This window comes from Megalopta genalis, chromosome 5 (genome assembly GCF_051020955.1).
Source record: "Megalopta genalis isolate 19385.01 chromosome 5, iyMegGena1_principal, whole genome shotgun sequence".
Lineage (NCBI taxonomy): Eukaryota > Metazoa > Arthropoda > Insecta > Hymenoptera > Halictidae > Megalopta > Megalopta genalis.
The window spans coordinates 7743930-7771377 of NC_135017.1; the positions used below are offsets into that span (position 1 = coordinate 7743930).

General features: G+C 37.1%; 1 protein-coding gene across 2 annotated transcripts in view; it reads right to left on the reverse strand.

Annotated features, from left to right (window-relative positions):
* The window catches only part of stet (stem cell tumor), a 763180-nt gene that overhangs the window by 259582 nt on the left and 476150 nt on the right, over positions 1-27448 (reverse strand). For both annotated transcript variants that reach the window (XM_076522434.1, XM_076522433.1), the window contains one exon: positions 16174-16286. In XM_076522434.1, coding sequence (XP_076378549.1) covers positions 16174-16286 — 113 coding nt within the window. The remainder of the gene's footprint in view (positions 1-16173; positions 16287-27448) is intronic.

The window sequence follows — 27448 nt, forward strand, 5'->3', positions numbered from 1 at the left end:
AATACCCGGAACCGTTTCCCGTGGCCGGGGAATAATCGCGATACGATATTATTTCGCTTGTTCTTTGAAGCGAGTGCCGGAAGAAAAATTCTCAATGCACGGTATACAGGACGCGGCATGAATATCTCCGTTAGTTTCGATTGTACGGGGAAAATATTCAGAGTAAAGTTGCGTTGCTTCGAACGGTAGATATATAACGGGAGAAGGAAATTTTTCGAAATAATATTTGTTTACGAGATATCGAGGTCATCGGTAGTTTCCTGAATCGTATAGTATACGTTCCTCTGTATATTCTTGTAGGCCTTGAAAAGACGAATCTAACGAGTATAATGATCATATATTTTGGATCGTTCATCTTCGAGATACTTGCGATTACATGTACAAGGAATTTAGTATACTTATTTAAAGAAGTTGTTGTATTCGAACATACTTATTCTAGAGTTTCGTTTCGATAGTCTTGTAGAGTGTAAAAAGACGAAGCCAACGAGTACAATAACGATGCACTTTCGGTCATTCTATCCGGTGAAACTTGCGTCTGAAACGGCGAGTAGTCAAATTTCAGACGCAAGTATCTTCGGCTCAAACGAACACTAGCATACGTTCATTATACTCGTTGACCTCGTCTTTTCAAGCCCTACAAGAACGCGCTCGAAAATCTACCGAATTCCGTTTTTCTTTTTTTTTTCTTTTTCCCTTTTGAAATCTCGACGACGAAATTTCGCGGGCGAAACGACCTGGAAACAAATTTATTCTACCCCGATCAAACGTACCCGTTGAAATAGCGCGAGCTTATGCCGAGAAAATCTCTGGGCGGCGGTAAAAATAACGAAGCCATTTTCATTGAAGTGCGGCACCCGGTATATCGAGCACTTTGAGCTGCATAATAAATAGCGGCCAAACAAGACGGGCGCGAAAGGTATCGGAATAATTCGCGAGCAGCTCTTTCAGTAGAAATCCCGGGGCCGCTGGTAACGCGGTGTTATCAAAGAGCCGAGAATTTCATTTTCGTTACCCTTTTGCTTCGGCCAGCTCGTTATTTCTATAAAGTGCGCGGGGCCGCGGTGTGAAAATGAAGCCCGGGAACTCTAGTCGTATTCGCGAAAGAGTAAACTCTCTCTCTCACACACACACTCTCTCTCTCTCACACACTCTCTCTCACTCTCTCTCTCTCTCTCTCTCTCTCTCTCTCTCTCTCTCTCTCTCTCTCTCTCTCTCTCTCTCTTCTCCACCTACCACGATTCTCCCGCGCACGCCCACGCCTGTCCACCGTGGCGAGAAATTCAATTACATTCGACGCGTGATGTATTCCGTGTCAAAAGGAATTGTAATAAACTGGAGGAAAACTTCGGGCACGCCGCACGACCGAGAAACAATGAGCAACGAAATCAATTTTTATGGTTGCGCCGGGAACCAGTTTCTCCCGATTAGCTTCGAACTGTGGAAACGTTTCTCTCTTTTCCCCGCGATTTTGTGGCCTGAAGCATCGCTATTATAAGATAGAAATGTTCGTTTGATATTTGCGGCTGAAAATATGATCGCCCTTTAAAGAAATATTGATACGATAAATTCTACCAGTGTCGTAATAATGTAAAATCGACTGGTGTAATAATTGTATAAATTTACGATGGAACAACTTACAAAATTAAATATCAATTTAATCTTGTAAAATAATAATGTTTAAAATGTAACGAATGTATGAATTCGTAAAGTGAATTAATATAGTATAAATTAATGGACTGATTTATAAGATGAATTCACAATATAAATTCGTGAAAAACTGATTTATAAAATGAAGTAATAATAAAAATCCTTCGGGAACTCATTCATGAAACGAATAACAATACAAATTTGTAGGTTGAACATTTATCAAAATAAATGATAATATTTATGAATAACTGATTTATAAAAGTAAATAACGATACAAATTCATTAACTAATGATGTCTAAAATTCAATAATAACAAAGTTTTAAAGAGCATGGTATAAATTCTTACAAAAACAGTTTACAAAATTACATAATAATAGGAATTTTCGAAGAAACCATTTATAAAGTGAAATAATAATATAAATTTATGAAGAACCGATTTATAAAATGACAAAATAATATGAATTCACGAGAAACTAATTTTCAAAGTGAATAACAATATAAATTCATCAGTTAGAAATTTATAAAAGTGAATAATGATATAAAATCGTGAAGATTCAATTTATTAAATTGATAACCACATAAATTCATGAAAAAAACAATGTGCAAAATTAACAACGATATAAATTCATAGAAAACAATTTGCGAAATTAACAACATGAATTCGCGAGAAACAACTTAGAAAGTGAAATATCGATATATAAACATTAAATAAATATTAAATAAATATCGATATATAAACATTAAATAAATATTCAATAAATATTGAATAAATATTAGATAAATATCGAATAAATATTAAATAAATATCGAATAAATATTAGATAAATATTAAATAAATGTCGAATAAATATTAGATAAATATTAGATAAATATTAGATAAATATTAGATAAATATTAAATAAATATTGATTAAATAATAGATAAATATTGAATAAATATTAGATAAATATTGAATAAATATTAGATAAATATTGAATAAATATTAAATAAATATTGATTAAATAATAGATAAATATTGAATAAATATTAGCTAAATATTGAATAAATATTAAATAAATATTGAATAAATAATAGATAAATATTGAATAAATATTAGATACCACAAATAAATCTACTTAAAATAATTGATACTATCGGTCGAAAAATTTGAAAGAAAATCGAGAGCGGCGGCGCAGCGTTAGCCCTCCCGAGCAGATGGAAATTCGCAGAGAGGATCAGCAGGTTAGAAAGAACATCGAATGAAAGGCAAACAGCGTGATTAGCTTAGCCGGTGAGCTCAAAGAGAACGTTCAGAGATTTCTACTCCATCAAGGAGCCTTTTCACGGGAAACGGCATGGAACGGTAGAAACGGTAGACATGGTGCATAGAAATTGTATCAACCGACGGCGAAAAAGAGAGGGGGCGGGAGGGCGACGGCAAGGGGTTGGGAACGCATGGAACTGGGCCGTGCGTTCGCAAAGAATCGCAAACCGCATTGTCGTCACCGGTCTCTCTAATTTGCCGCTGCTACTTCCCGGTTCTCTGAACGATCTTTGACATTACCGCGGCCACGCGGGCGGGGCGCTTTGTGCGCCGACAATGAGCGCGGAGGGGTGCGCGCGTCCTTGTATAGATCGTCGATGATAAAGTTACCCTATGGACGCCGGGCTTTATCGTCCCCCGGGGAACGGGACAGTTTTTGCCCGAACGGTGACCAACGGGACAAACAGTTTCCGCGGACACGACGCCGTGAAATTATTATGCGAAATGGCGACGCACAGTTTTACGTCTCGATTTCCATTCTCGTGCGTGCCACGCATATATTTGCATAGTGGAAGAATCGTAGATCTCCGCATTTCAGTGGATAAATACGAACATAAATCATTGTAATCGACGAGAAAGCGGCCGACGCGATTTTGAAAAACAATTTTCCGCGCGGTCCGACGTAAACGTTTACAGCAAGTCGGGCACGTAAATGGTATTATACGTTAAAGAATTTTTGTAAAAATGAAACGTTTGATAATGTTGGTCGACGTACACGTTTAGAATCGGTCGGACGTATGGAACAATGATACGCTAAATTAATTTGTGAAGCATCAATTTTGTTGTTAGAAGCTATATTTGAGCCGTTTATTTTGAAAGTGGCATAAGTCACTTTGTTTTTAAGTCGATATATTTAAGGGTTTGCGTTTGAACAGGTTTAAAAATATGGATGCTAACTTTCGAGAAGATTTGCTTGTATTTGTTATCTCAGGATACTGATATTTTTCTCAGTGTAAATAATTTCGTATAAACATTAAAAAATCACCACTTTTCATTACGGTAAAGTGACTTATGCCACTTCCAAAATAAACGGCTCATTTATTGCTGGGGCAAGATTTTATGATATAGGTGGACGTAATTGTTTACAATGAGACGGACAAGTGAAACAGTTGTTTAAAGCATCGTTCTATTTTGCAGCATAACGATGCTTGAGATCTATTTTATTAGGCAAAAATTTGTTATACGATAAATATCGCGTTAATTGCTAATTAACTGAAAATGTACAAGACAGTGCAGTGTCCTTGTAAGTGTCGTTTAACCACTTTCTCCATGACGAGTATACTCGTCGTGACACGAAGTACTACTTCTGCATGACGAGTATATTCGTCATGACACAAAATATTGCCAATTCTCTGTGACGAGTATATTCGTCGTGACAGAAAATATTGTCACTTATCCATGACGAGTATACTCGTCAAATACAGTTGACTGGCCAAAGAATCGTCCCGAAAATTACAATTTAGACAGCTAACGCTACTTTTTACACGCGACGTATATACTCGTTATGACAAAAAATATTGCCAATTCTCTGTGACGAGTATACTCGTCGTGACATATAATACTGCCATTTCTCCATGTCGAGTATACTCGTCAAACACAGCTGGTTAATTGTGGAAATTGAAATAAAATAAAATTGGAATAAAATTGAAATAAAATAAAATTGGAATAAAATTGAAATAAAATAAAATTGGAATAAAATTGAAATAAAATAAAATTGAAATAAAATAAAATTGGAATAAAATTGAAATAAAATAAAATTGGAATAAAATTGAGATAAAATAAAATTGGAATAAAATTGAAATAAAATAAAATTGGAATAAAATTGAAATAAAATAAAATTGGAATAAAATTGAGATAAAATAAAATTGGAATAAAATCGAAATAAAATAAAATTGGAATAAAATTGAAATAAAATTGAAATAAAATTGAAATAAAATAAGCAAAAATGTAAACAATATCAGAACTGGAAGAAATTGTGAGAAAGAAATTGTCATTTAAATAAACCGTCATGTATTCTCTGCTTACGTCAGTCGCATTTACGAAACGCAAGTTTAGCATACAAGATCTTGTTTCTTCGCGATTTTCCGCGCACCGTTTCGCTGATAAGTGAAACAATTGAAGCGCAGGAACGGTGACAGTAATCGGGGCACATGCACCCTTGGAGACCAATCGCGGGTCTCCAACGTGGCGCCTGTGTTCCTCGGGTCCGAGCGGACCCGAGGCCGCGGTTCCGCGGCGGAAAACTCAGATTCATCGTTGATCCGTTTAAGCGTACGGCTATGAACGCGTTTACAGCCGGCACAATTAATTTAACGGCGTTATTTACGCGCTCGCAACGTACCGCGTCCGCACTTGCCCGATGTTTATTACGATTCCGTCGGTAATAAGTGGGCTATTAAGCGTACAAGCGAAAGAAAACACGAAAAGAGACGGTCGGAAGGCTGGGGGTGCATTCACCGGTAAAAGCAACCAGCAAACGAGGTTACATTCTTCATTGCCGGTCGAACAAACGCGGCTCGCTCTCGCCGCTACGATCCCTGAAACGAGAGGACCCCAAGATCGTAATACCGCAAAATTATAACGACGCGAAATTAATTCAGTTCCGCGAACCGCGGCGAGCAGCTAGTTAATTATCGGTAATTCCCCTTTGTTCCTAATTAGCTTATATTGCTTTCCCTTTGCTTTCGGTGAAATTGTCGGAAGGATGCGATTACCGCGCGGCAACGGAGAGAGAAAAAAGAACGAGAACGCGTCCCGCCGGTTTAATGATATCGACTTCATTCGCCGCTGTTAATTACGGCCAGGAATCACAGAGATTGCGATCCCGCCGCGGGATCGCCGAATTTTGCATACGGAGCCGCCGCGAGACGTACTCTTTTCGCGAAAAACGCTGTCTCCCGCGATTTACTCTGCGGACGATGCTACGAAGTTTCATTTGAAAGCGAATAAACCTGATCGCGATTTGATTTCGTCATTGTTAACATTGTCCAGAAAGTCAGCTTTTAGTTTAGTTGCCTGTGCGGATCAAATGTTATCCTGAAATCGCGTTTTGCGTTCTACAAAATTTAACACGTTGCGATTAAAAATCAAGTAAAAATTGTCTGCATTCGTTACGAAATAAAAATACGTTGCATCAGCGACAACGCAAAAATTGTTTGAAATAATTGCAATGTAAAAATTGTCTGTATTCGGTGTAAAATAAAAATTGTTTCAATTGGTTGCGAAATAAAGATTGTCTGAGTTTTATTGCAAAGTTAAATTGTCTGCATAAATTGTCTGAGTTGGTAGTGACGTGAAAGTTGTCCGATACAATTGCAAAATAAAATTTGTTTGCGTAAATTACAAAATAGAAATTGTCTGAATTAATTTCGAAATAAAAATTGTTTGCGGTCGTTACAAAAAGGGAATGAGTCTGAAATAATTTCAAAGTAAATTGTCTGTATTCGATGCAAAATAAAAATTATTTGCACTAACTTCAAGATCAAAATTGGTTGAAACAATTTCAAAGTAAAAATTGTCTATATTCGATGCAAAGGAAAAGCTGTTTACACAGCTACAAAGTAAAAATTGACTGAATTAATCACAACATAAAAATCGTTCACATTTGTCACAAAATAGGAATTGTCTGAATTAATTGCAACCTAAAAAATTGTCTGATATAATTGCAACCTAAAAAATGTCTGATATAATTGCAAAGTAAAAATCGCTTGCATTCGTCGCAAAATAAAAATCGTCTGAATCAATTACAAAATACATACTTTATTATTACATACTAATATTTCAAACGCAACGATCTTCTGATTACCGGACGCAAAGTATAGGTTCCTTATACTCGTCGAATTCGTCTTCTCGCGCTCTATAAGATCGCGTTAAGGAATATATCTGGTCTCGTGCAGAAAAATACCGCCTACCTGAAAATTTCGTGCGAAATCGCGCAAGGAAATGATACACAATACTTTACGAATAATCTCAATAAATCCAATAAACCAAAAAAAGAAAAAAATACAAACAACTTGCATCTCTCTGAAGCTTTTCCCTATTCGGTATTTATTTTTCCCGAAAGACGCATACAAAATCGGCGGTCTATCGACGACTATTGACGTCGAATGATTAAAATGACACCGCCGCGAAGTGATTCCGAGCGAGTAGCTCGAGCATCGAGCCGGAATATTGTTGTTAAGAGGCACTTCTCTGTACCGCAATGCGATCCGGAATTCGGTGGTTCGCGATTCCTTTGAATCATTGATGGCGCGAAAGTCTCCGGCCTGTCAATTTGCGTCAATCGATCGGAAAACTGTATTCGCACGCGACGTCAATTTGCGTCAGTTGTGCTTCCCCGACGATGATTTTAATGCCCGGGAGACGTTTGACGGTCGACGGGATTTTAAATTCCGTCGCGGATGACGGGACGCACACGATTTCCCATTGGATCGCGGACAAACAATTAGGCTCCCCGCGGACATTGTTTAACGCTTCACGCGGATAATTCGCGTTCTTTTCGTGGAGACGATACAATTCCGTGCTGATTGTCACGTTATCGTAATCGCTGTTCTTGTTACGTATATTTTCACGTTTCATAACTGCAGCTTTTACGAACTATTTTCGTGTTTTAAATATGTTCTATATATGCGATTGTTTATTTATATATTTACATACGCGTAGAAGACATTTTATCTGCTAACTCCTGCGCTGCAAAAATACTTTAAAATGACGAATAAAATGATAGTCGAGAAAGGATATCTTTATTCTATTTTAACGAATCATTTTTGGCTGCAACAACGTTGATCTTTGACCTGCTATAATTTCGAGAAAAAGATCGTGCAGTGAGAAACATTTGTTTGTAAAAAAAATTGACTATTTATGAAGGAGTCTTAGCAACAGAGCGCGGCAATTTTCTCCTTCAGCAATAGGGAAGGTACTGCGGAAATATTCGCGAGCTCTAAGATGTAAAAGCGAGTGTCTCGCACGACACCCATGGGGGCCCGAAAGCTCGCGCTTTTGACAGTCCAAGAGAAACTAAGAATGCTTTATCGCCGGTGATTCCTCTTTCGCTGGGAGCAATCGCGGACCAGCGCGGTGAATTCGTGATAGCGACGAGCGGAGCACACAGTTCGTGCGTTGATTTGTCATGCGTACGTGAGAATGGATCTAGCGACGTCGGGCATAGCACCCGTGGTTTGTCATTGTGACACGGTAATCGAAATTGCAAGGCGGAGATCAAAATCCGATTTCAAACGGGGGCTTCTAAGTATGGATGCCGCTGCCGTACCGTAGCTGCGGGAGAATCATTTCCTTGCGCGATTTCGCACGAAATTTTTAGGTAGGCGGTATTTTTCTGCACGACACCGGATATATTCTTTAACGCGATCTTGTAGAGCGCGAGAAGACGAATTCAACGAGTATAAGGAACCTATACTTTGCGTCCGGTAATCCGGAGATCGTTGCGTTTGAAATATTAGTTAGCTAGCTTTCAGACGCAAGTATTTCGAGATTAGATGATCGAAAGTATATGTTGATTGTACTCGTTGGATTCGTCTTTCCATGCACTATAAGAATATCGAAAGGAAACTGGAAGGTTTAATCCAAAATAAACGCGTCCGATTATAGTAAACGTCGGAGTATGCTATAGTTAGATCTTTGAGGTAAAAGTATATCGAGATTGAACGATCAGGCGGATACGTTCATTGTACTCGTTGGATTCATCTTTTCACGGTCTACTTTAAATAACGTGTTCGATTATGCGAAACGCGGTACGGCTTTCAGACGCAAGTATTTCGGGACCGAATGATCCAAAGTATAGGTTCATTATACTCGTTGGATTCGTCTTCTCGCGCTCTACAAGAATAATACAAGCGATCTAAAAAATTCCGTTCGAAATAAGTGTACACGAACTACATTGTCGTACCTAAGAGCCGAAGAATTGGCATTCACGCGAAAACGGAGGATTTTCGCGGCCCTCGGAATCATTTACGAGGCGACGATTAATCGGCTTTTAAGTGTGCCGCGCTTGATCGTAAACCAGGTCCGCGCGGAATTTAATCCGTCGCCCGTTTTTCGCGTCGTAAAAAAAGAACACCTCGGCGCGAAAATCCCCGGAGAAGAATGAAATCGGCCGCGTTAACGGACGGGGCGCGGGTTTCAGCGGAAGTTGAGCGTCGCGAAGGGGCCCGGGATCTTTGTTTTCGCGGATTACGGCTGTGTCCCGCGGAAAGCCCTGCGCAACACGCACGAAGTCGGCTCTTGTGCCGAGGGCGAGCATAAAACGCGGGGACTCTTGCCGACGCCGACGCGCCGGGTTTTGTAAAGCGGGAACAGAAAGGAATCCCCGCGCTTAATAGCCATGTTTCTCGTCGAAATTTTCCGCTACGGTGCACGCCGCGCCGGAAACCGCGATTAAAAACGTCTCTCGCGTGTGCCGCCGCGACGCGAACCGACGTCGAGGCGTCGCGACGCTGTTGGCCTGCAAAGGACGGGAATTATTATGGGGCGTAGGACGCTGGGAATCTTCTCGCCAATTATCAAGTTCGCCGTGCGACTGTCTTCTAACGAGGCCACGCGATTATGCGAAAGCTGCTTCAACGATCTTATCCGACGCGGATTTTTGTCTGTTCGAAGTCGCGGAGCGGAGGAGGACGTTCGTGCAAGAATGTCTGATTAACACGATTGCTGCCAGCGGTAATAACTATCCTAGCGGGGCTAGGATGTCGACCGAGGAGAGCCACGGAGGAGCGATTTTTAATTATCTGGATCGTGGTTTTTATGTAATTGCGAGGCAAATAAGTAGGCGACATAGAGGAAACGGTCGGAACGTTCGCTGATTTTCAAAGTGCTGGTATGTTATCTTCTACCTGTGCCGCGCGTAATTATTCAAAAGGGAAATACATTTCGCATACGATATTTTCATGCAATTTTTAATGCAACTTGATATGCGGTTATCGATGCAATCTTCGACGCAACTCGACGCTGTTTCTTTTTTGTCGAAGGATCGATGCAATTTTTAATACAACTTGATGCGGTTACTGAGGCAATCTTCATTGCAACCCGACGCATCTTTTTTTTTCATCGAAGGATCGACGCAATTTTTAATGCAACTTGACGCAGTTTTTTATCGTAGGATCGACGCAATTTTTAACGCAACTTGACGCAGTTTTTATCGAAGGTTCGACGCAATTTTTAACGCAACTTGACGCAGTTTATATCGAAGGTTCGACGCAATTTGTTATGCAAAATTTTCGTGCAATTCGTGACGCATCTTGAAACGAATTTCGATCTGTCGTTCGATGCAATTTTTGGAGCTGTTTCGTGCAAGCTTTAATACAAGCTTTAATGCAAGTATCGATGTAATTTTGCGTGCAACTTCTAACGCAGCTTTCGATGCAACTTCGTGTGCGCTCCGATGCACGTTTCGTTGCAAACTGATGCAAGTTTTAAAATACAAGCCTGAATGCAATTTCCGGTGAAATGTGTCTCCAAAATTTGCAAAAAAAGAGACGATACAAACATCGGTGATCGGACCCGAAAGGATCGACTGTTCGGAAAGAATGTCGCGAAATTTTTGGTGCGTGTGGCCACAGGGCCGTAGACAGAATCGTCGGGTCCCGGGGCGTGCGAGGAACGCCGCGAGACTTAAGGGCTTTACTCGCGTCGAATTCCAAGCGTGCTCGTGCTACCTGCCTGGAATATCCTCTCGTTATATTTCCCTCTTCTCTCTCCTCTGTCCTCTCACACACACGCACACACACATACTCTCTCTCTCTCCCTCGCCTGTCTTTCTCTGTCCGTCTCTCCCCTGTCCGCTTGACGCCTGAGCGATATTTTATTTGCAAAGAGCCTGCAGGTTGCCGCTCGCTTCTTATCTTGTGTGCACAGGAATTTCTCCTTGGTAACGCGGAGATTTCGCGCTATAGATGAATGAGCGACGGAGAACGTGAGAGAGACAGAGAGAGAGAAAGAGAGAGACGGGGGTGTGAATCACTTTTTGTTCTATTCTCGCATTGGATTCGCGACTGCCTACGGTTTCGCGACGTTTTTATTCCCCGGCTCCTTTCAGTCTTCTCTCTTTCCGCGAGCTGTCGTCGCCTCCATTTGATCTTCTCGACTTCTCGCTCCTGACTTCCCATTGTCGAATTCCCTTTGACGGCATCTTGACAGCGATACCCGCTCTTCAATTCGCGATACACCGCGGACCACGAGTTTATCTTTGACGCGGACACAACGGCACCGGGACAATTAGCTAACGGGGGCCTGCGGATTTTTCGCAATTTCTGCCCGCGATGTGCTATCATAGTTGCTGTCGCAGCGAAGCGACGGCGTTCCTGTCGAGTATAAATTTTTATAAAACTGTGGGTGTTGATTCTTGAAAAATTTGTTGGTGGAACTTAAAACTTGTGCGACGATCAAAATTATGGTATCAGTTTCCTGTTTTATTGCGATTATTTGACTGCGGATTTGATGCATTTGTGGGACAATTGAGATATCGTGATTAATAATAATAATAATATTATTATTATTATTATTGTGATTGAAAATGTAGGAGAAATTAGAAGAATTAAAAAATGACAATGTATAATTCTGAGCAGATTAGGATTATTACTGAGAGAAAGAACTTGCCAGTTAGTTTTCTTTTCATGCAATTGATGCAGACAATTTTTAATTTGCATAAATATTTGCATTTTGGTGGTCGCAAATGTTCATTGATTGTCGACAACCTTCATGTTAGTATAAGAAAAATCAGCCTTTTTTTCAATATAATAGCAATTAGTGCGTTATTTTATCATCTGACTTCACGTTCAATCAGTAGTCTTAATATTATTATAAAAATTATTTAACATGATACTAAAAATAGTTCAATATAATGATAAAAATGATTTAATATCATAATGAAATTGATTCGATACAATAATAAAAATGATTATATAATAATGCTAAATCAGCTTGTGAATTTACAATCTCGATACAATAATCACACTAATTAAATCGGCAATCTGCAGAGATTAATGAAACTGATGAATTCAGGCTGTTCTAATGGAGTATCCAGATTATTATTTTATTAGATGTTTCAAATCAACATCCTTAAAAATAAAAATGACAGTATGATTTCCACATAAAAATAATTTAATATAATACTAAAAACGATTCAATGTAATAATAAAAAGAATTCAATATAATACCAAAAATGATTCAAGATAATACTAAAAATGATTCAGTACAATAATAAAAATGATTCAATATAATAATAAAAATGATTCAATATAACACTAAAAATGATTTAAGATAATACTAAAAATGATTCAGTACAATAATAAAAATGATTCAATATAATAATAAAAATGATTCAATATAACACTAAAAATGATTTAAGATAATACTAAAAATGATTCAGTACAATAATAAAAATGATTCAATATAATAATAAAAATGATTCAATATAACACTAAAAATGATTCAATACATTAATAAAAAAGATCCAATATAATACTAAAAATGATTTATTATAATAATAAAAAGGATTTAATATAACACTAAAAATGATTTGATACAATAATAAAAAAGATCCAATATAATACTAAAAATGATTGATTATAATAACAAAAATTATTCAAAATAATAACAAAAATTATTCAAAATAATAATACAAATTATTCAATATAATAATAAAAATGATCGCATATAATAGTAAATATTATTGCTTTTAATATCGTACTAAAACAGATGTAATTATCAGACACTCTCTCTGAACAATGACCATAATCGATTGAGCGCAACGCTTCCGCACAAAGGGCCTCACTCCGCGATCGCGTTTACATCAATAAACAATCCGACTACTAATCAGTCAAGCAGTATTCCAGCTGGTACGTTAACCCCACCACCACGGGCCATTAGCATTTCCAAAAACTAGCATAAAGACACGGTGCCGGCCATACGTCCCGGCATTTGTTTTCCTTTGGATCTCTTTGCTCCGTGCTCCGTTCTTTGATCTCTCTGCGTACATGTTATTTCCCTCGTTTCGTGGCTTCTTGTCTGCAATTTTCTCTTTATTTTGCCCTCGTTCTCTCACCCACACCTCTTCCTCCTCTTTCCCTTTGGCATCGCGTGCGCATTTATCGCATATTTTCTCGGTAGCCTTTCTCCCTCCCCCCCTCTCTCACTATCACTCTCTTTTCCTCTCTCTCTGCCTCTCTCTCACCATCTCTCTCTCTCTCTGCCTCTCTCTCTCACTATCACTCTCTCTCTCTTTTCCTCTCTCTCTCTGCCTCTCTCTCACCATCTCTCTCTCTCTTTTCCTCTCTCTCTGTCTCTCTCTCACCATCTCTCTCTCTCTGCCTCTCTCTCACCATCTCTCTCTCTCTGCCTCTCTCTCACTATCTCTCTCTCTCTCTCTCTCTCACTATCATTCTCTCTCTCCGCCTCTCTCTCACTATCTCTCTCTCTCTCTCTCTCTCACTATCACTCTCTTTCTCTCTCTCTCTCTCTCTCTCTCTCACTAACACTCTCTCGCTGCCTCTCTCTCACTCTCTCTCTCTCTTTCTCTCCCTCACTATTACTATCTCTCTCTGCTTCTCTTTCTCACTATCACTCTCTCTTTCCCTTTCCCTCACTATCACACACTCTCTCTCTCTCTCTCACTATCACTCTCTTTCCCTCTCTTTCACTCTCTCTCTCTCCCTCTCTCTGTCACTATATCTCCCTCTCTCTCTCTTTCTCCCTCTCTCTCTCTCTCTCTCCCTCTCGCACACTCTTCTTCATATACTCGCTCTCTTTCTCTCTTTTTCTCTCTTTCTCCCGATCTCGTTCGGTCTCTCTTTCATTCACTCCGGTGCCCGGCGTCCCCTCTTTCTCCGCGCTGTTCTATTTTTTCTTCGATTCGGAACCCCTCCGATGAATTATTTATGAACGGCAGCACGAAACAAGTCGAATTGTCCATGGTCGAGGCACCCGCCACCTTTTCGATGTTTGATACATACACGTATATATCGAGGACGATTAATCGCCGGACGAACGAGACGGCGACGTTTAGGCTGCGGTTACGCTGGACAATCCAGTTTCCGACGAACCAACGTTTTCACGTTCGAACAATCAAATTAATTGTTTCCGAATCAACCCTCGGCTGTCACACCGCGCCGAATGGTTCCACGATTTCGTTTCTCGACAATGTGAAATTAACAATTAATTCGATGTACGTATGCACTTTGGGGCGAGATATCGAGTTCTAATAAAGGAAACGACGTTCTAGGACGTTCAAGTTGTATTCGAAAATTTTTCTGTATGAAAATAGCGTTGCTAGGTTTTGAGCAACAGTTTTTCGAAAATCTTGCGTTGTTCGTTGAATTGTGCAGAAGTGTTGGTCATCGAACGATCCAGATTTTTAATTATACTAAATGATCGATGAAAGCGATTAAAGATATTGATCATCGAGAATAGACGATTTATAAACAGAGTATAATATAAATCTACTGATTTTCACTGTTTCGTTGTTAAACATTAGTTTAAATCATTAATCGTAATTAAATATTACATTCGTTGCAATCATTAATGGTAATTAACGATTAAATTCGTTTTGATCATTGATGACAATTAACGCTTATATTCCTTTCAATCAATAGCTGCAGTTAACGGTTGATACAATACCGTTAATTGTTAATCGCGATTACCGATTAAATTCCAGAAGTGTAATAAAATATAATATAAAAATATAATAAGGTAATAAACACGATAAAGGCAATTTTCAACGAAATTTCAATTTCACTGAAAAATCAGCAATATATATAAGTATATATATGTATAAAAATAATTGTATATAATAATAAAATATAAGTCATTATATATAATAATAATTTAATTTAAATATATATATATATATTGATGAAATTAATTTTAATTTAATTTACTTTTTAAGATATATATATATTATTTTATTATTATTATTTATTAATTACATATATATATTATATATATTATATATTATATTATATTATTATATATATTATATATATTATATATATATATAATTAATAAATAATAATAATAAAGTAAATAAATAATAAATCGATTGATGAAATTAATTTTAATTTAATTCAATTTTTTATATATATCCACGTTTTTTCAACGATTAATGCCCTCAATCAACGACCGACGTTGAATCGTCAATTCGTCGATCTATTTATTCAATCGATTCCCAATAATGCATTTAACGATTTTCATCAATCGTTTAATCAAATTAGAAATCTTATTCGATCGTCACCCGACACTGCAATTCCTGCAATTCGAACCAAGCTGAATGCTCGTCAGAAGATGGCTACTGTCCAGCTGGATTGACGATCTATTAACATCGCGATACAAGTAAATAAGTATTCAGATCAACTCTCCGGCATCGCGATCTGTTTCTTTTTCCCGAGCATCTCGTTCTCGTCGCGGATTCCGTTAGCCGGACCGTGTACACATGGACGATACGCTCTTAGCTATTCCATAATCGAGCATTCCGCTTCGGAACTGAGAGAAGAAAAAAATGGTAACGACTATATCATAACCGGAGGACATTCCGATCCAGATTCCGAGGCGCGCGCCGATATTAGGCTGCGGTTACGGTGGATCCCCTTCCGATCGAGCAAACATAGTAAATGAAAAATATGGATTTATTTTTATGCAAATGATTATTCTATTTATATGATTCTCTATCTCTCTTTTTCGCTCTCTTTCTAGAAAGAAAGAATTCTTTCTCTCGCTCTCTCTTTCTCTCGCTCTCTCTTTCTCTTTTTCTCTTTCTCTCTCTTTTGCTCCCTTTCTTTTGTCTCTCTTTTTTATTTCTCTTTCTCTTTTTCTCTCTCTTTTCTGCCTTTCTTTCTTTCTCTCTCTCTCTCTCTCTCTCTCTCTCTCTCACTCTGTCTCTTTTTTTCTTTCTCTCTTTTCACTAGGCGATTTATTTTTTCGAAAGTTGCAGAAAAGTTATAAAATAACCAGAGTTGGATAAAAAGTAATCCGATCTTATTATTATTAGTTATACGATTTTACGTGTGAGTTTAGTGTATTTTTTATTGGTTGCTTTTATTTAGTACATTTTTCAGTTTCATTTCGATGTATTATTTATTAATACATGCACATGAGAGAAGCGTTCGTAGAAAACAATGCACGCGCCGAAAATGTAATTTTCTAGGAGGAATTAGATCCAGCCATTGAAAGTACGCTGAAATGGAGGTGAAACAACTTCCATTATTATAAAATCTCACCTGTGGAAGAAAGGAGGCTCCTGCACGAGTAGGTGAAAATCGTTTTCCGAGCAGACCTCACGGTCACGATGGTGAACCGCGCATTTGAAGCTCCGAGTTCGTTTGCCGCTCATCTGAAACACCAATTTTAATCCCAGTTAATTCACTGCTCTCATCCATTCCGGCGTCATCGTTCTCCTGGCGTTCCCTTTTAACGGAATCTCCACGGGAAATATCAAACGTACGTCATTCGACATTTTATCCGGATTATTTGGCTAGCTTTAAATAAAAGTTCGCCCAGGTATCAATTTTGCTAACAAATCATTCTATGTTTCATCAAAATTATTCGACTAGGTTTGTAAAATATATATGCAGAGCGTATCAACTTGGCGAACAAATTATTCGACATTTTATCAGAATTATTCGAATAGGTATAAAATATACATACAAGTTGTTCCAAAATTATGGTATTACCGGGCAATGAGGGGTTCATGAGATCATTTGAAGCAACTTTTTCCTTAGCGAAAATTCAATCCGCGGCTTCGTTTAGAAGTTATTAACGAAAAACGCTGACCAATGAGAGGCGGGCTCTAGACGGTGGTAGGCGGCGCTAGGCGGCCGAGCCAACGAGCGGGCGAAGCACAGTGCCGCTGATTGGCTCCGCTGCCTAGCGCTGGGCGAGCTCGCCTTTCATTGGTCAGTGTTTTTCGTTAATAACTCGCAAACGAAGCTGTGGATTGCATTTTCACTAAGGAAAAAGTTACTTCAAATCAACTCAGGAATCACATCTATCCAGGTATTAATATAATTATGGGACAGCCTGTATATACAGTGTACCAAGTTTGCAAAGAAATTATTCGACGATTTCTATACAGATTTGTAAATAATCACCAGGGTTGTTTATTTGTAATGTGTTGTATTTGCAAGGGTAATTGTTTCTAGCAAAATTTGGATTATATTTCCAGAGATTATTTATTTATTTACTACTCGACTGCGGATTTTATATATTTATAGTAAAAATTGACTACGTGATATTTCAAGCAAGGAAGACATTAAACAAGAATTTAAGGGCATTCCTGCATTCTCATCCATTTATTAAAATCACCAAAAGTAGAAATAGATTCGTATTCCGATCTTGTTATTTTTAATCGATTCGGACAATTCTTATTTTCCACCAAGATATTATATCGCAATATTTTCATCGTGAGATATCGTATTTCTTGCTTCACTCGGCTCGATTTCACGGAATTGTTCGCCGGTTCAACGTTACCCGTCCGTCGAATCGCTCGAATTCCAAGAGAATTTCGCGCAAGAAGCGCCGCGAAGTTATTCCGGAAGCCTATTACGTCCGAAAAATGGTCGAGCACCGTTTCGAGCACCGCGGAAACCATTTTGCAACGGCCGTCTGCGATCCCGAAGGATCCCGTTCGCCGGGATCGCGAAGATTTCCGAAAATTCTCTTCGAAGAAGCTTCGACGCGAGACATCGCGCGGGGTTTGCGGGCCGCGGGACGCAGTGAAAGAGGGATGGAAGTCAACGACACCGAGGCACGGATGCAGTTCTTGGCACGATCCGGCTGAGAAGGACTCGGCTGAACGGCGTTCGAGGCAGGAAGGCGAGGCGCGGCGGGGAGCAGCGGCTGATATTTGGATCAGGATCCGTTAACGCGGTTAGGCAAATGCAAGCAAGAACGCTAGCAAACTCCTCGAGCTAAGTCGTGTACATAGAGCGGCTCTATACCACGGTGTGACACAGACAAACATCGGCGAACACGAGCGGGCGTCGCGACGCGGAGTCTCGCGCGTGTAGTTTCTATCAGCATAGACGTGTGTACAGTGGCGTAAGAGCCCTGCATTACTATCCAAGGAGTTAGGGGGATCGTTCCCTATTATATTTACCGTGCTGTGGTTGCGCCCGGCCGAATCTTCAGCGCCGTTATCGCTATCAAATATTCCTGTTGCTGTGGGATTACGTTCGAAAGAAATCGACGACGCTTTTGAGAAACTGTCCGTCGAGCTTTTCTTCCTCGTTTCCTAGCCGACTCGGATTGCCAACGACAGTCCGGTGACTCGCTTAATTTTCGTTCCAGGCTGGACAAACTTAATTTTTCCATTCTTTCTAACGTTTCAATCAATCGTACTTTTCGCAGTTTTTAATTTATCCTCGAGCTAACTAGTTAGTTCGGTTCATTTGGTTTAGTTCGTTTAATTTAGTCTAGTTCAATTTATTTATCTGAAATTATCGTTGTATTGTCGTGAAATTTTGAGGTGCGCGATGTTTTTGTTGCACGACACCCTATGTGTTTTTCAACTGGATCGAATAGAGCGTGAAAAGACGAGTCGAACGAGTATAATGAACCTATACTTTGCATCAAACAATCCGGAGATACTTGTGTTTGAAATATTAAGTGGTCATCTTTCAGACGCAAGTATCTCGATATTCGATGATCGCAACTATGCCTTGATTATACTCCTTGGATTCGTCTGTTGACATTCTACAAGAAGGTCGCAAGCAAACGGCACGGTTCCGTATTTAAATAAATGAGTTCGATCGTACTAAACACCAGATTCACACCGTAGTATTTCAGGATCAAACGATCCAAACTATGCGTTCATTGTACTCGTTTGATTCGTCTTTTCACGTTCTACAAGAATATCGCAAGCAATCCGCAACAAAAATTCGATTCCAACATCATCGAATCTACGTTCCCTTCCCGCGAACGATCTAGCATAATTCCGGTTAAACGGCGCTAAATGAGCGACGCACGGCGTTTTATCGGTCGTTAGGCGACCAAGAAGCCTTCGTCGGAAGGCGACGACACGAGGGGGACAAAGTGTGCTCGTAGACCGAGCGAAACTCAGGATTCCGTCGCGGCAGTAAATTGAATTTTCCCCGTCAACTAGACGGAAGTCCCTCTGCCCCCCCCCCCTCCCCCTCCCCACGGATTCTTCGAGGTGTACCCTGGCTGCCGCGGCTGCCTTTTGGCAATCAAACGAGCAAGAAACGCCGAGCCGCGGCTTCCGGCAGCTGGTTCCTCGTGGCCAGAACTTCCTCCGGCCAAACTTTGTCCCGCTGCCTACGCGCCCACTGTCGTAATCGTCGGTGAAATTCGACGGAAATTTTGATGCCACGCGGAGCCGAGCCGCGCCACGGTTAATGGACTGCCGATGCTTAGACGGAGATTCTGCCTTGCTGCGGGATTCCCAGCCGGCAGATTTGCTGTTGTTGCACTGCGTCAGGTGTGTCTGGGGGTAACTTGGATGTCGGCGGGAACAGGGAAAAATCGGCAAATCGGCGGCGGTGATTGTGAGGAACGTCGACAGTGCGAGACGTGCGAAGCTGAATTTGGACAAAATGTTATTCGAACGACGGGTTTGAGATAAAGACTAACGAATTATTATATGTACTGCATTTATATTTTATAATTATGTATATAATTATTATATAATTATATTTATGTTTATTATATTTATGAATAAATTCGACATTGTCGAATAAGTATATAATCGAATACAATATTATCTGGATACAAATTTATCCGAATCAGATCTGATTCGAATGAGAATTCATTCGAAGAATAATATTAATAGAAATTATATTATCAATAATTGGTATATATGCATTAAATATAATAATATTTTTCGATTGAATTATTTTAGGTATAAGAACAATCAAATTATACACGTATATACATATATTTATAATGGTGATAAAAAAGATGGTGTAATTCATTAATATAATATAATTCATGGAATAAAAATTACGATAAAATAAGAATATAATCTAAATATGATAAATATTTAAATCTTACTGTTCTTATATTTAAAATTATATATATTCTTATTTAATAATTATGATTTACGATATATTCTTATATATCTTCTTTTATTTCGTATTTTTCTTATTTTGCATGGATTGCATAATTATTTTTATATAATTTTCAATATGAATGATGTGATTCCACAAAATTAATATAAAAAGTAAATGTTTTCTTTCGACTGTACTTTCTAATCTTAATCGATACTTAAAGAGTTAAATTATTATTAAATGTATTATATTGATTATGTATAAAACGTTAGAATTATATAATTTAATGGTAAAAAGCTTGTTGCCAAAGAGGTTCAGCATCTTTTTTGGGAACTCGTTTGTCCAGAGCTTAGTTTAATTTAGCGTGGAAGTAGCACTATGTTGGTTGTGAAGCATGATTTTATGACTCTGATGGGATATTTAAAATGGCCGTAAATTGAAGGAATTTTGAAGCGAGCTTCATATAAAATATCGAGGGGAAGTAAATTGGAATTAGTTTATTGTTAATCAGTTGTTGAAACATGATATTTAACATAATCGTTCCATTTTTAATTTGTTTCGCTGCAATATTATTTATACGCGAATGACAATGGAATTCCTTGTGCAAAAGAAAGATCAAGATTGGCATAATTATATTGGGTTAAAAGGATATTTACAATAATTATATTGGACACAAATAAAACTCGGTAAACATAGAATCACACTTAACGTGACAATTTAAATTAGTAATAAGATGAGTGTAAATAAATTAAATTAAATTAATATATAAGATTAATATACGATATATATATATATATATTTATATTACATATTATATTACATTTTATATATATATATATAAAATTAAATATGATATTAATATTAATAAATTAGATTAATTAAAAACTAAATAGTCAAATGACAATACGTATATACTCTGGGTCCAATTGGACCCGAGCGTCGAGTCCCGTGTGTTAATATCGATTAGCCAATTTCAGTGTTTAAGTCGAATATGTTTTTAGTTCGTGTATATACATTTTGTTTTGTCAAAAATTGTTTAGAACGTGGCGTACATCAATTTTTAAAATTCCATATATTTTCTCCCAACGAAAAATATATTTCGATTTCTGGATCTTCTGTCCGTCTCGTTGGATGGTTTATCATATGCTAAACGAATTTCCCAGACAGCCATAAATACCAGTGATATTTACGCGATACCGTCTATGCGGTACACCCTATGTATACAGAGGGGCATTTAAATGGGAGTATTTAAATATCTCTGATATTTATGGCTGTATGAAAAAACTTCTTGGAACGTGGTTACACTATTTTGAGAGGCACACGTGGTGATGGGAAGAATTTTCTTCTGAAGTTTAGTGTTGCACGATATATAGGTTGTACTTCCAACTTGATTTCGCATTTGGAAATTGAATTCGATTTTTAAGGTATTGGTGGATGCTGTTTATTCATTTTTTAAGAAAATATTGGACAATTTTATGTTGAACGATTGTTGTATTAAGAGAAAATAAATTTTATTTACTGTTATGTGATTTTTTAATTCAACAATAATATACTAAATTATATATTATAATTTTAATTTTTAATTATATAATTATAATTTGTATTAATTACATTTTTATACAATTATGTTTCTATTAATAATTATATCTTTAGTAATAATAGATATATTTATATTTATAATAGATTCAATTATATTTCTAGTTATAATGGATATAATTATGTTTATATTTAGAATAGATACAATTATATTGCTGGTAATAATGGATATTATAGTATATCTAAAAAATTGCAAATTGCATTAGGAACTGCATCAAAAACTAAAAAGAAAAATACATTTTCAACTACATAATAATTATTGTAATAATTTAGAGGTTAAGTAACAGCTTGTACGAATATAAAAAACAAAAATATTATGTAAAAATAGCATACGAATATTACAATAAATAAATTTCTATAAATAGATACTACACGTTCATTATTCGAACGGTTTGAAAACTAAACGAAAGCTTGTACAAATATTAAATTAATATCATACGTTCGCGTAATATTCGAACAAAATACATAGAGAATATTCCATACAAATTGCATTATGCATCGAGGCTGTAGCTGCAGTTGTAAAACAGATATGAGACCACATATCCATCATTTCAACAGTTTAAAGACTAAATGAAAAACTTGTGCAAATATTTAATTTAGACGAAATTTTGGTGCAGTATTTACACTTTGAAATATTCCGTTAAAACTGCATATTGCACAAAAATTGCGTTCTATCTTAATATACTGCAGTTAAAACTAAAAAAAAAAAAATAGATAACCTACTTAAATATTTTCCTATTGAGATAACAAATAAAATCAAATACTTTTATATTATATTTCATATTACATTTTATATTACGTTTATGTTATATTTTATATTACATTTTATATTACAGTTTATTTTATATTATTTTATATTATTTTATATTACATTTTATATTACATTTTATATTATATATTAGATTTTATATTACATATTACATTTTATATTACGTTTATGTTATATTTTATATTACATTTTATATTACAGTTTATTTTATATTATTTTATATTACATTTTATATTACATTTTATATTATATATTAGATTTTATATTACATATTACATTTTATATTACATATTACATTTTATATTACATTTTATATTACATATGAGATTATATTACATTACTTTCATATTTACATTCTCGCTGGGTCTAAATGCCGAAAAAATATTTTGATTTAGCGTTACATTCACGCGGAGTTATTCAATCCGATTTCTCTTTTTTTCTCGAAAGCCCCGAACAAACAAATCACGGGGATCCCAGCAAAATAAACGAAAACGGTTGCACTTAAAGATCTACCGGATCCACTGTTAAACGAAACGTCGTGTCGTTCCACCGGATCCCGAAACTGTCACACAGTGCTCCCGTTAATCGAAACCGCAGAGATTCGTTGCACAATGTCTCGCCCTCCATCTTGGCGCACTCGTAAATGGTTAGAACGTGCCGCGCGTTTAACTTTAAATATTCCTCGGCCGGGTTTTAACAGCGCCGGTGCCCGAATTGGATTCGCCGCCGGACACTGTCCACCTCTAAGTAAGTAAACTAAATCTTCGACGCGGAATTTACGATTCCCGGGTCGAGGCTTGGATCCAGTCAACGGCAGGGGATCGATGGGATCACGGATCGAAATCCGCCGGACAATTCTTGATCATTTTAATTCGTTGCGACTGTGACGCGATCCCTTCTCTTGATTATGATGTTTTATTTGTATGGTAAATTAGAACAGAATCGGGCATTTTTTCGAATAACATTGTATTCGAAATATTTATTATTCGAAATATTTCTTGAATCAAATTTTACTGGAAGCATATGACAGACAATTTTTATTTTTTAATAATCGCAGACAATTTTTACTTTTCGATTAATTCAGATAACTTTTATTTCTTAGCAAATGCAGACAATTTTTACTTTTTCATTAATTCAGATAACTTTTATTTTTTAGCAAATGCAGACAATGTTTACTTTTCATTTTATTTAGACAATTTTTATTTTGCGATTAATGCAGGCAATTTTTACTTCGCAATTAGTGCAGACCATTTTTACTTTGCAATTAATGCAGACAAGTTTCATTTTCTAACAAATGCAAACAATTTTCATTTTCTAATCAATGCAGACAATTTTTATTTTTTAATAAATACAGACAATTTTTACTTTTCGATTAATTCAGACAATACTTGCTTTGCAATTAATGCGGACAATTTTTATTTTCTAATAAATTCAGATACATTTTATTTTTTAATAAATGCGAACAATTCTTATTTTCTAATAAATGCGAACAATGTTTATTTTCTAATAAATTCAGACAATTTTTATTTTTTAATAAGTACAGACAATTTTTGCTTACTAATAAATGCAGACAATTTTTATTCTATATGCAGACAATTTGTATATTCTAATAAATGAAGACAATTTTCATTTTCTAATAAATTCAGACAATTTTTATTTTCTAATAAATGCGAACAATTTTTATTTTCTAATAAATTCAGACAATTTTTATTTTTTAATAAGTACAGACAATTTTTGCTTACTAATAAATGCAGACAATTTTTATTCTATATGCAGACAATTTGTATATTCTAATAAATGAAGACAATTTTCATTTTCTAATAAATTCAGACAATATTCATTTTCTATTAAATGCAGACAATTATGGTTTTGCGATGAATGCAGACAATTGTGGTTTTGCGATGAATGCAGACAATTTTTACTTCGCAATTACTATTAAGGCATTCTCGGGAATATTCGCCGGCAAATTCCCCGGGGCAACAGTTTTGCATTCGGAATGGCGGTAGTACCTCCGCGATGTAGGCTCGGCCGTCGTGTAAACCCGGCATAATGAAATCCGTGCCATTAGGCTAGCCAATGGGGTAAATCCTGCAGCTCGGCCAAACGTCGGTTTCCCGCTCGTCCGGTCGAAAACCACCCCTCTAGTCCTTGATTCGATTCGATTCGATTCGATTCAGCCTCCGAACTCGAGACTCGAGCCTCGATTCGAGACTCGACTCGACTCGACTCGGAATCGAATAGAGTCCGGTGCGGTTCTCGACAACGCTACGGAAAATTCAGGCTCTGTTGCTGTCGCGTATACTGGGTGTCCCTTTATAAATCAGTAAGAAGAATGCCACGATTTCAAAAAATCTCAGTTAATCCATTAACCGAACAATAAACTAACAAAAATATATAATGACTTAATACTCATTATATATTTTTATATTTAAATTATATTTAATTTATATTTATACATTTTTGTATTCTTTTCTTTTTCTCCAGTTTTGTAAATTTATAACTAGCGGGTAACTTTCGGTATATATTAAATAAATAAGTAAACGAACAAATAAATTAACCGTCCACCGATTTCGATGAAACTTTCAGCGTTTAGATCTATGAAATGCATTTTTTAAATTCTCGTTGCAGGCTCGTATAACAAAGTTTTAAAAGCATAAGTTTGTTTATACTCTTTTGCCATTCCAAGTGACAGCAAAATTAGAAAAAGAAAAACATTTTAGTCATTGTCTGATAGAGTAGTCACTCTGTCATCTAAAGCAAATTCGAGTAATTCGGTCCACTTTAAAAAAAAGTTATATCGTTTCAAAGGGTGTCCACATATTTTTTTTCCCCCGGCTGTATTTGCTTGGACATTTATAGACGGGGGACACCCTGTATACGTGTTACTACACACTCTCCCGCGACCGCCGCACCCGCGCTACCAATGAAATGGACACGTGACCGAGACCAAAGGGGTTGAACCAACCCCCGTGTGGCGGCCGCCTTCTCTTCTTTGTCCGCACGCGTGACTGCAATTCGATCGGGAACGATGCACCGCGGTGCTTGCTGGATATCGTTCGTTCGTTCGTTCGTTCGTTTGTCTCCTTTATCGCCTTCCTTCGATTGAACCTACTCGATTCTTCCTGGTCACAATTATTCCGGGAACTGTTCCTTCAAAAGTCGATGGCGGAGGGGTCTTGGGCCCCGTCGCTATTGTGCAGTTGATTGGCCGCGTGTTAAGTTATGTCGCGAATGATGTTCTCTCGGATCAGGATTTATTTTCGCAAGGAAAAGGTAATCGGAAACGCAAGAACTGTTTTCGAGTTGGCTCCAACGTAGATTATTCGACGGAAATATTTTCTTTTTCTCTAACGTGGCGACACACACACACACACACACACACACACACACACACAGAGAGAGAGAGAGAGAGAGAGAGAGAGAGAGAGAGAGAGAGAGAGAGAGAGAGCTGGCAAGCATGAAACGAATACTATGTTTGCAATGGATCGAATGAGTCGAATGAAATTGCAATTGCATTTACGCACTCTTGTTACTGTTTTTATTGTAAAATATTTTTTGGACGGTGACAACTTTTTATCTCATATTTTATTCGATTGTAAAGTTACTAGATTGCGAAATTTTGAACATGTTTGACAACGAACAGTACGAGCAATATAAAAAGATGCATGGAGACAGATTGTTTTTATTATAAACAATGTTCTGAGCGGTGAAATATAATATTCTAATATTTATTTTAATATTATATATTATTATATATAATATATTATTATTATATATAATATATTATTTCTAATATTTTCGTTTCCATGAGATTGTTGTCTTAAAAAGTGCTACCGTTGAAAGTAGGAATGCATTTACGTATTCCTGTTACTAGTTGCATTCACAGATACCTACTAATCTTTCTAGAAAACGATAGAAACAAATAAAACGTAACGACGAATTAAAACGTAGCGCCCGAAAATTGAAAAAATGCAGTTTTCGAGATTGAAAATACATCGACGAAGAGTGTTTTCATTATAACAAAATTTTTGAACGGCGAAATCTATTTAGCTTTCATAAAATTGTTACCTTAAAAAAGACCATCGTTAAAAGTAATATATAATTGCATTTGCGTATTCTTGTTACTAGTTGCATTTATACGACTAAAATCTCCCTAGAAAACAATGTGAACAAACAAAACGACAAAACAAACTGTTCTGTCGAAGTTTCAGTTTGTTTTGTCGTTTGTTTGTTCATACTGTTTTCTAGGAAAACTTTAGTTGATAAAAAGCTGAGATAAAAAGCTGTCACCGTCCAAAAATTATTTTATAATAAATACGATCTTTGTCAATGTATCTTTTTATATTTTATAAACTCTTTAGTGCCATTAATTTTATAAAACTTTACAATCTAGTAACAGGAGTGCGTAAATGCAATTACAATTTCATTCGCCCCCTTCGATCAATTGCAAACATAGTGCAGTAAATTCTCCCTAATTGACGCTCAGTTTGAAAACAAAAATGAACAACTTGGAAAGAGGATCCTTGCGGCTAATTTTTATAGTTATTGACGCGAGGCTGGAATAAACGTATCTCCTGTTCCCAAACTGTCCATCTTTACGTCTAATCAGAGCGTCAATTAGTTCACAAAAATGTCAATTATTTAGTCACATTATTTAGTATCTCACAAAAATGGACCATTTGGGAAGAGAAGATACGGTTATCTGTACTTTGCACCTCGTTTTTACAATTGTTGACGATCGGGAACTGTAAAAATGAGCCGCGGGACTCCAATAATCGTGTCTCCTCTTCCCAAATTGTCCATTCTCGTGCACAATCTAAGCGTCAATTAGGAAGAATTCACAGTAATCGTATCTCCACTTCCCGAATTGTCCATTTTTATTAGCAAGCTGAAGGACAATTGCGGAGAATATAACCTAGAAAACAACGTGAACAAACGAAACGACCAAACGACAAAAGAAAATCAGAACTCCGCGGATAATTGAAAGCACAGTGCCCGGTTCAAGTTGCGGAAGGAACGCGGCCCACCCCGCGGGATTCCGCATTCCCTTTGCGCTACCGCGCCTTTGATTCGCCGGTAATTTCGGGCGCGAGTGCGTTCATCAACGCGTGCCGCTTCGTTGAC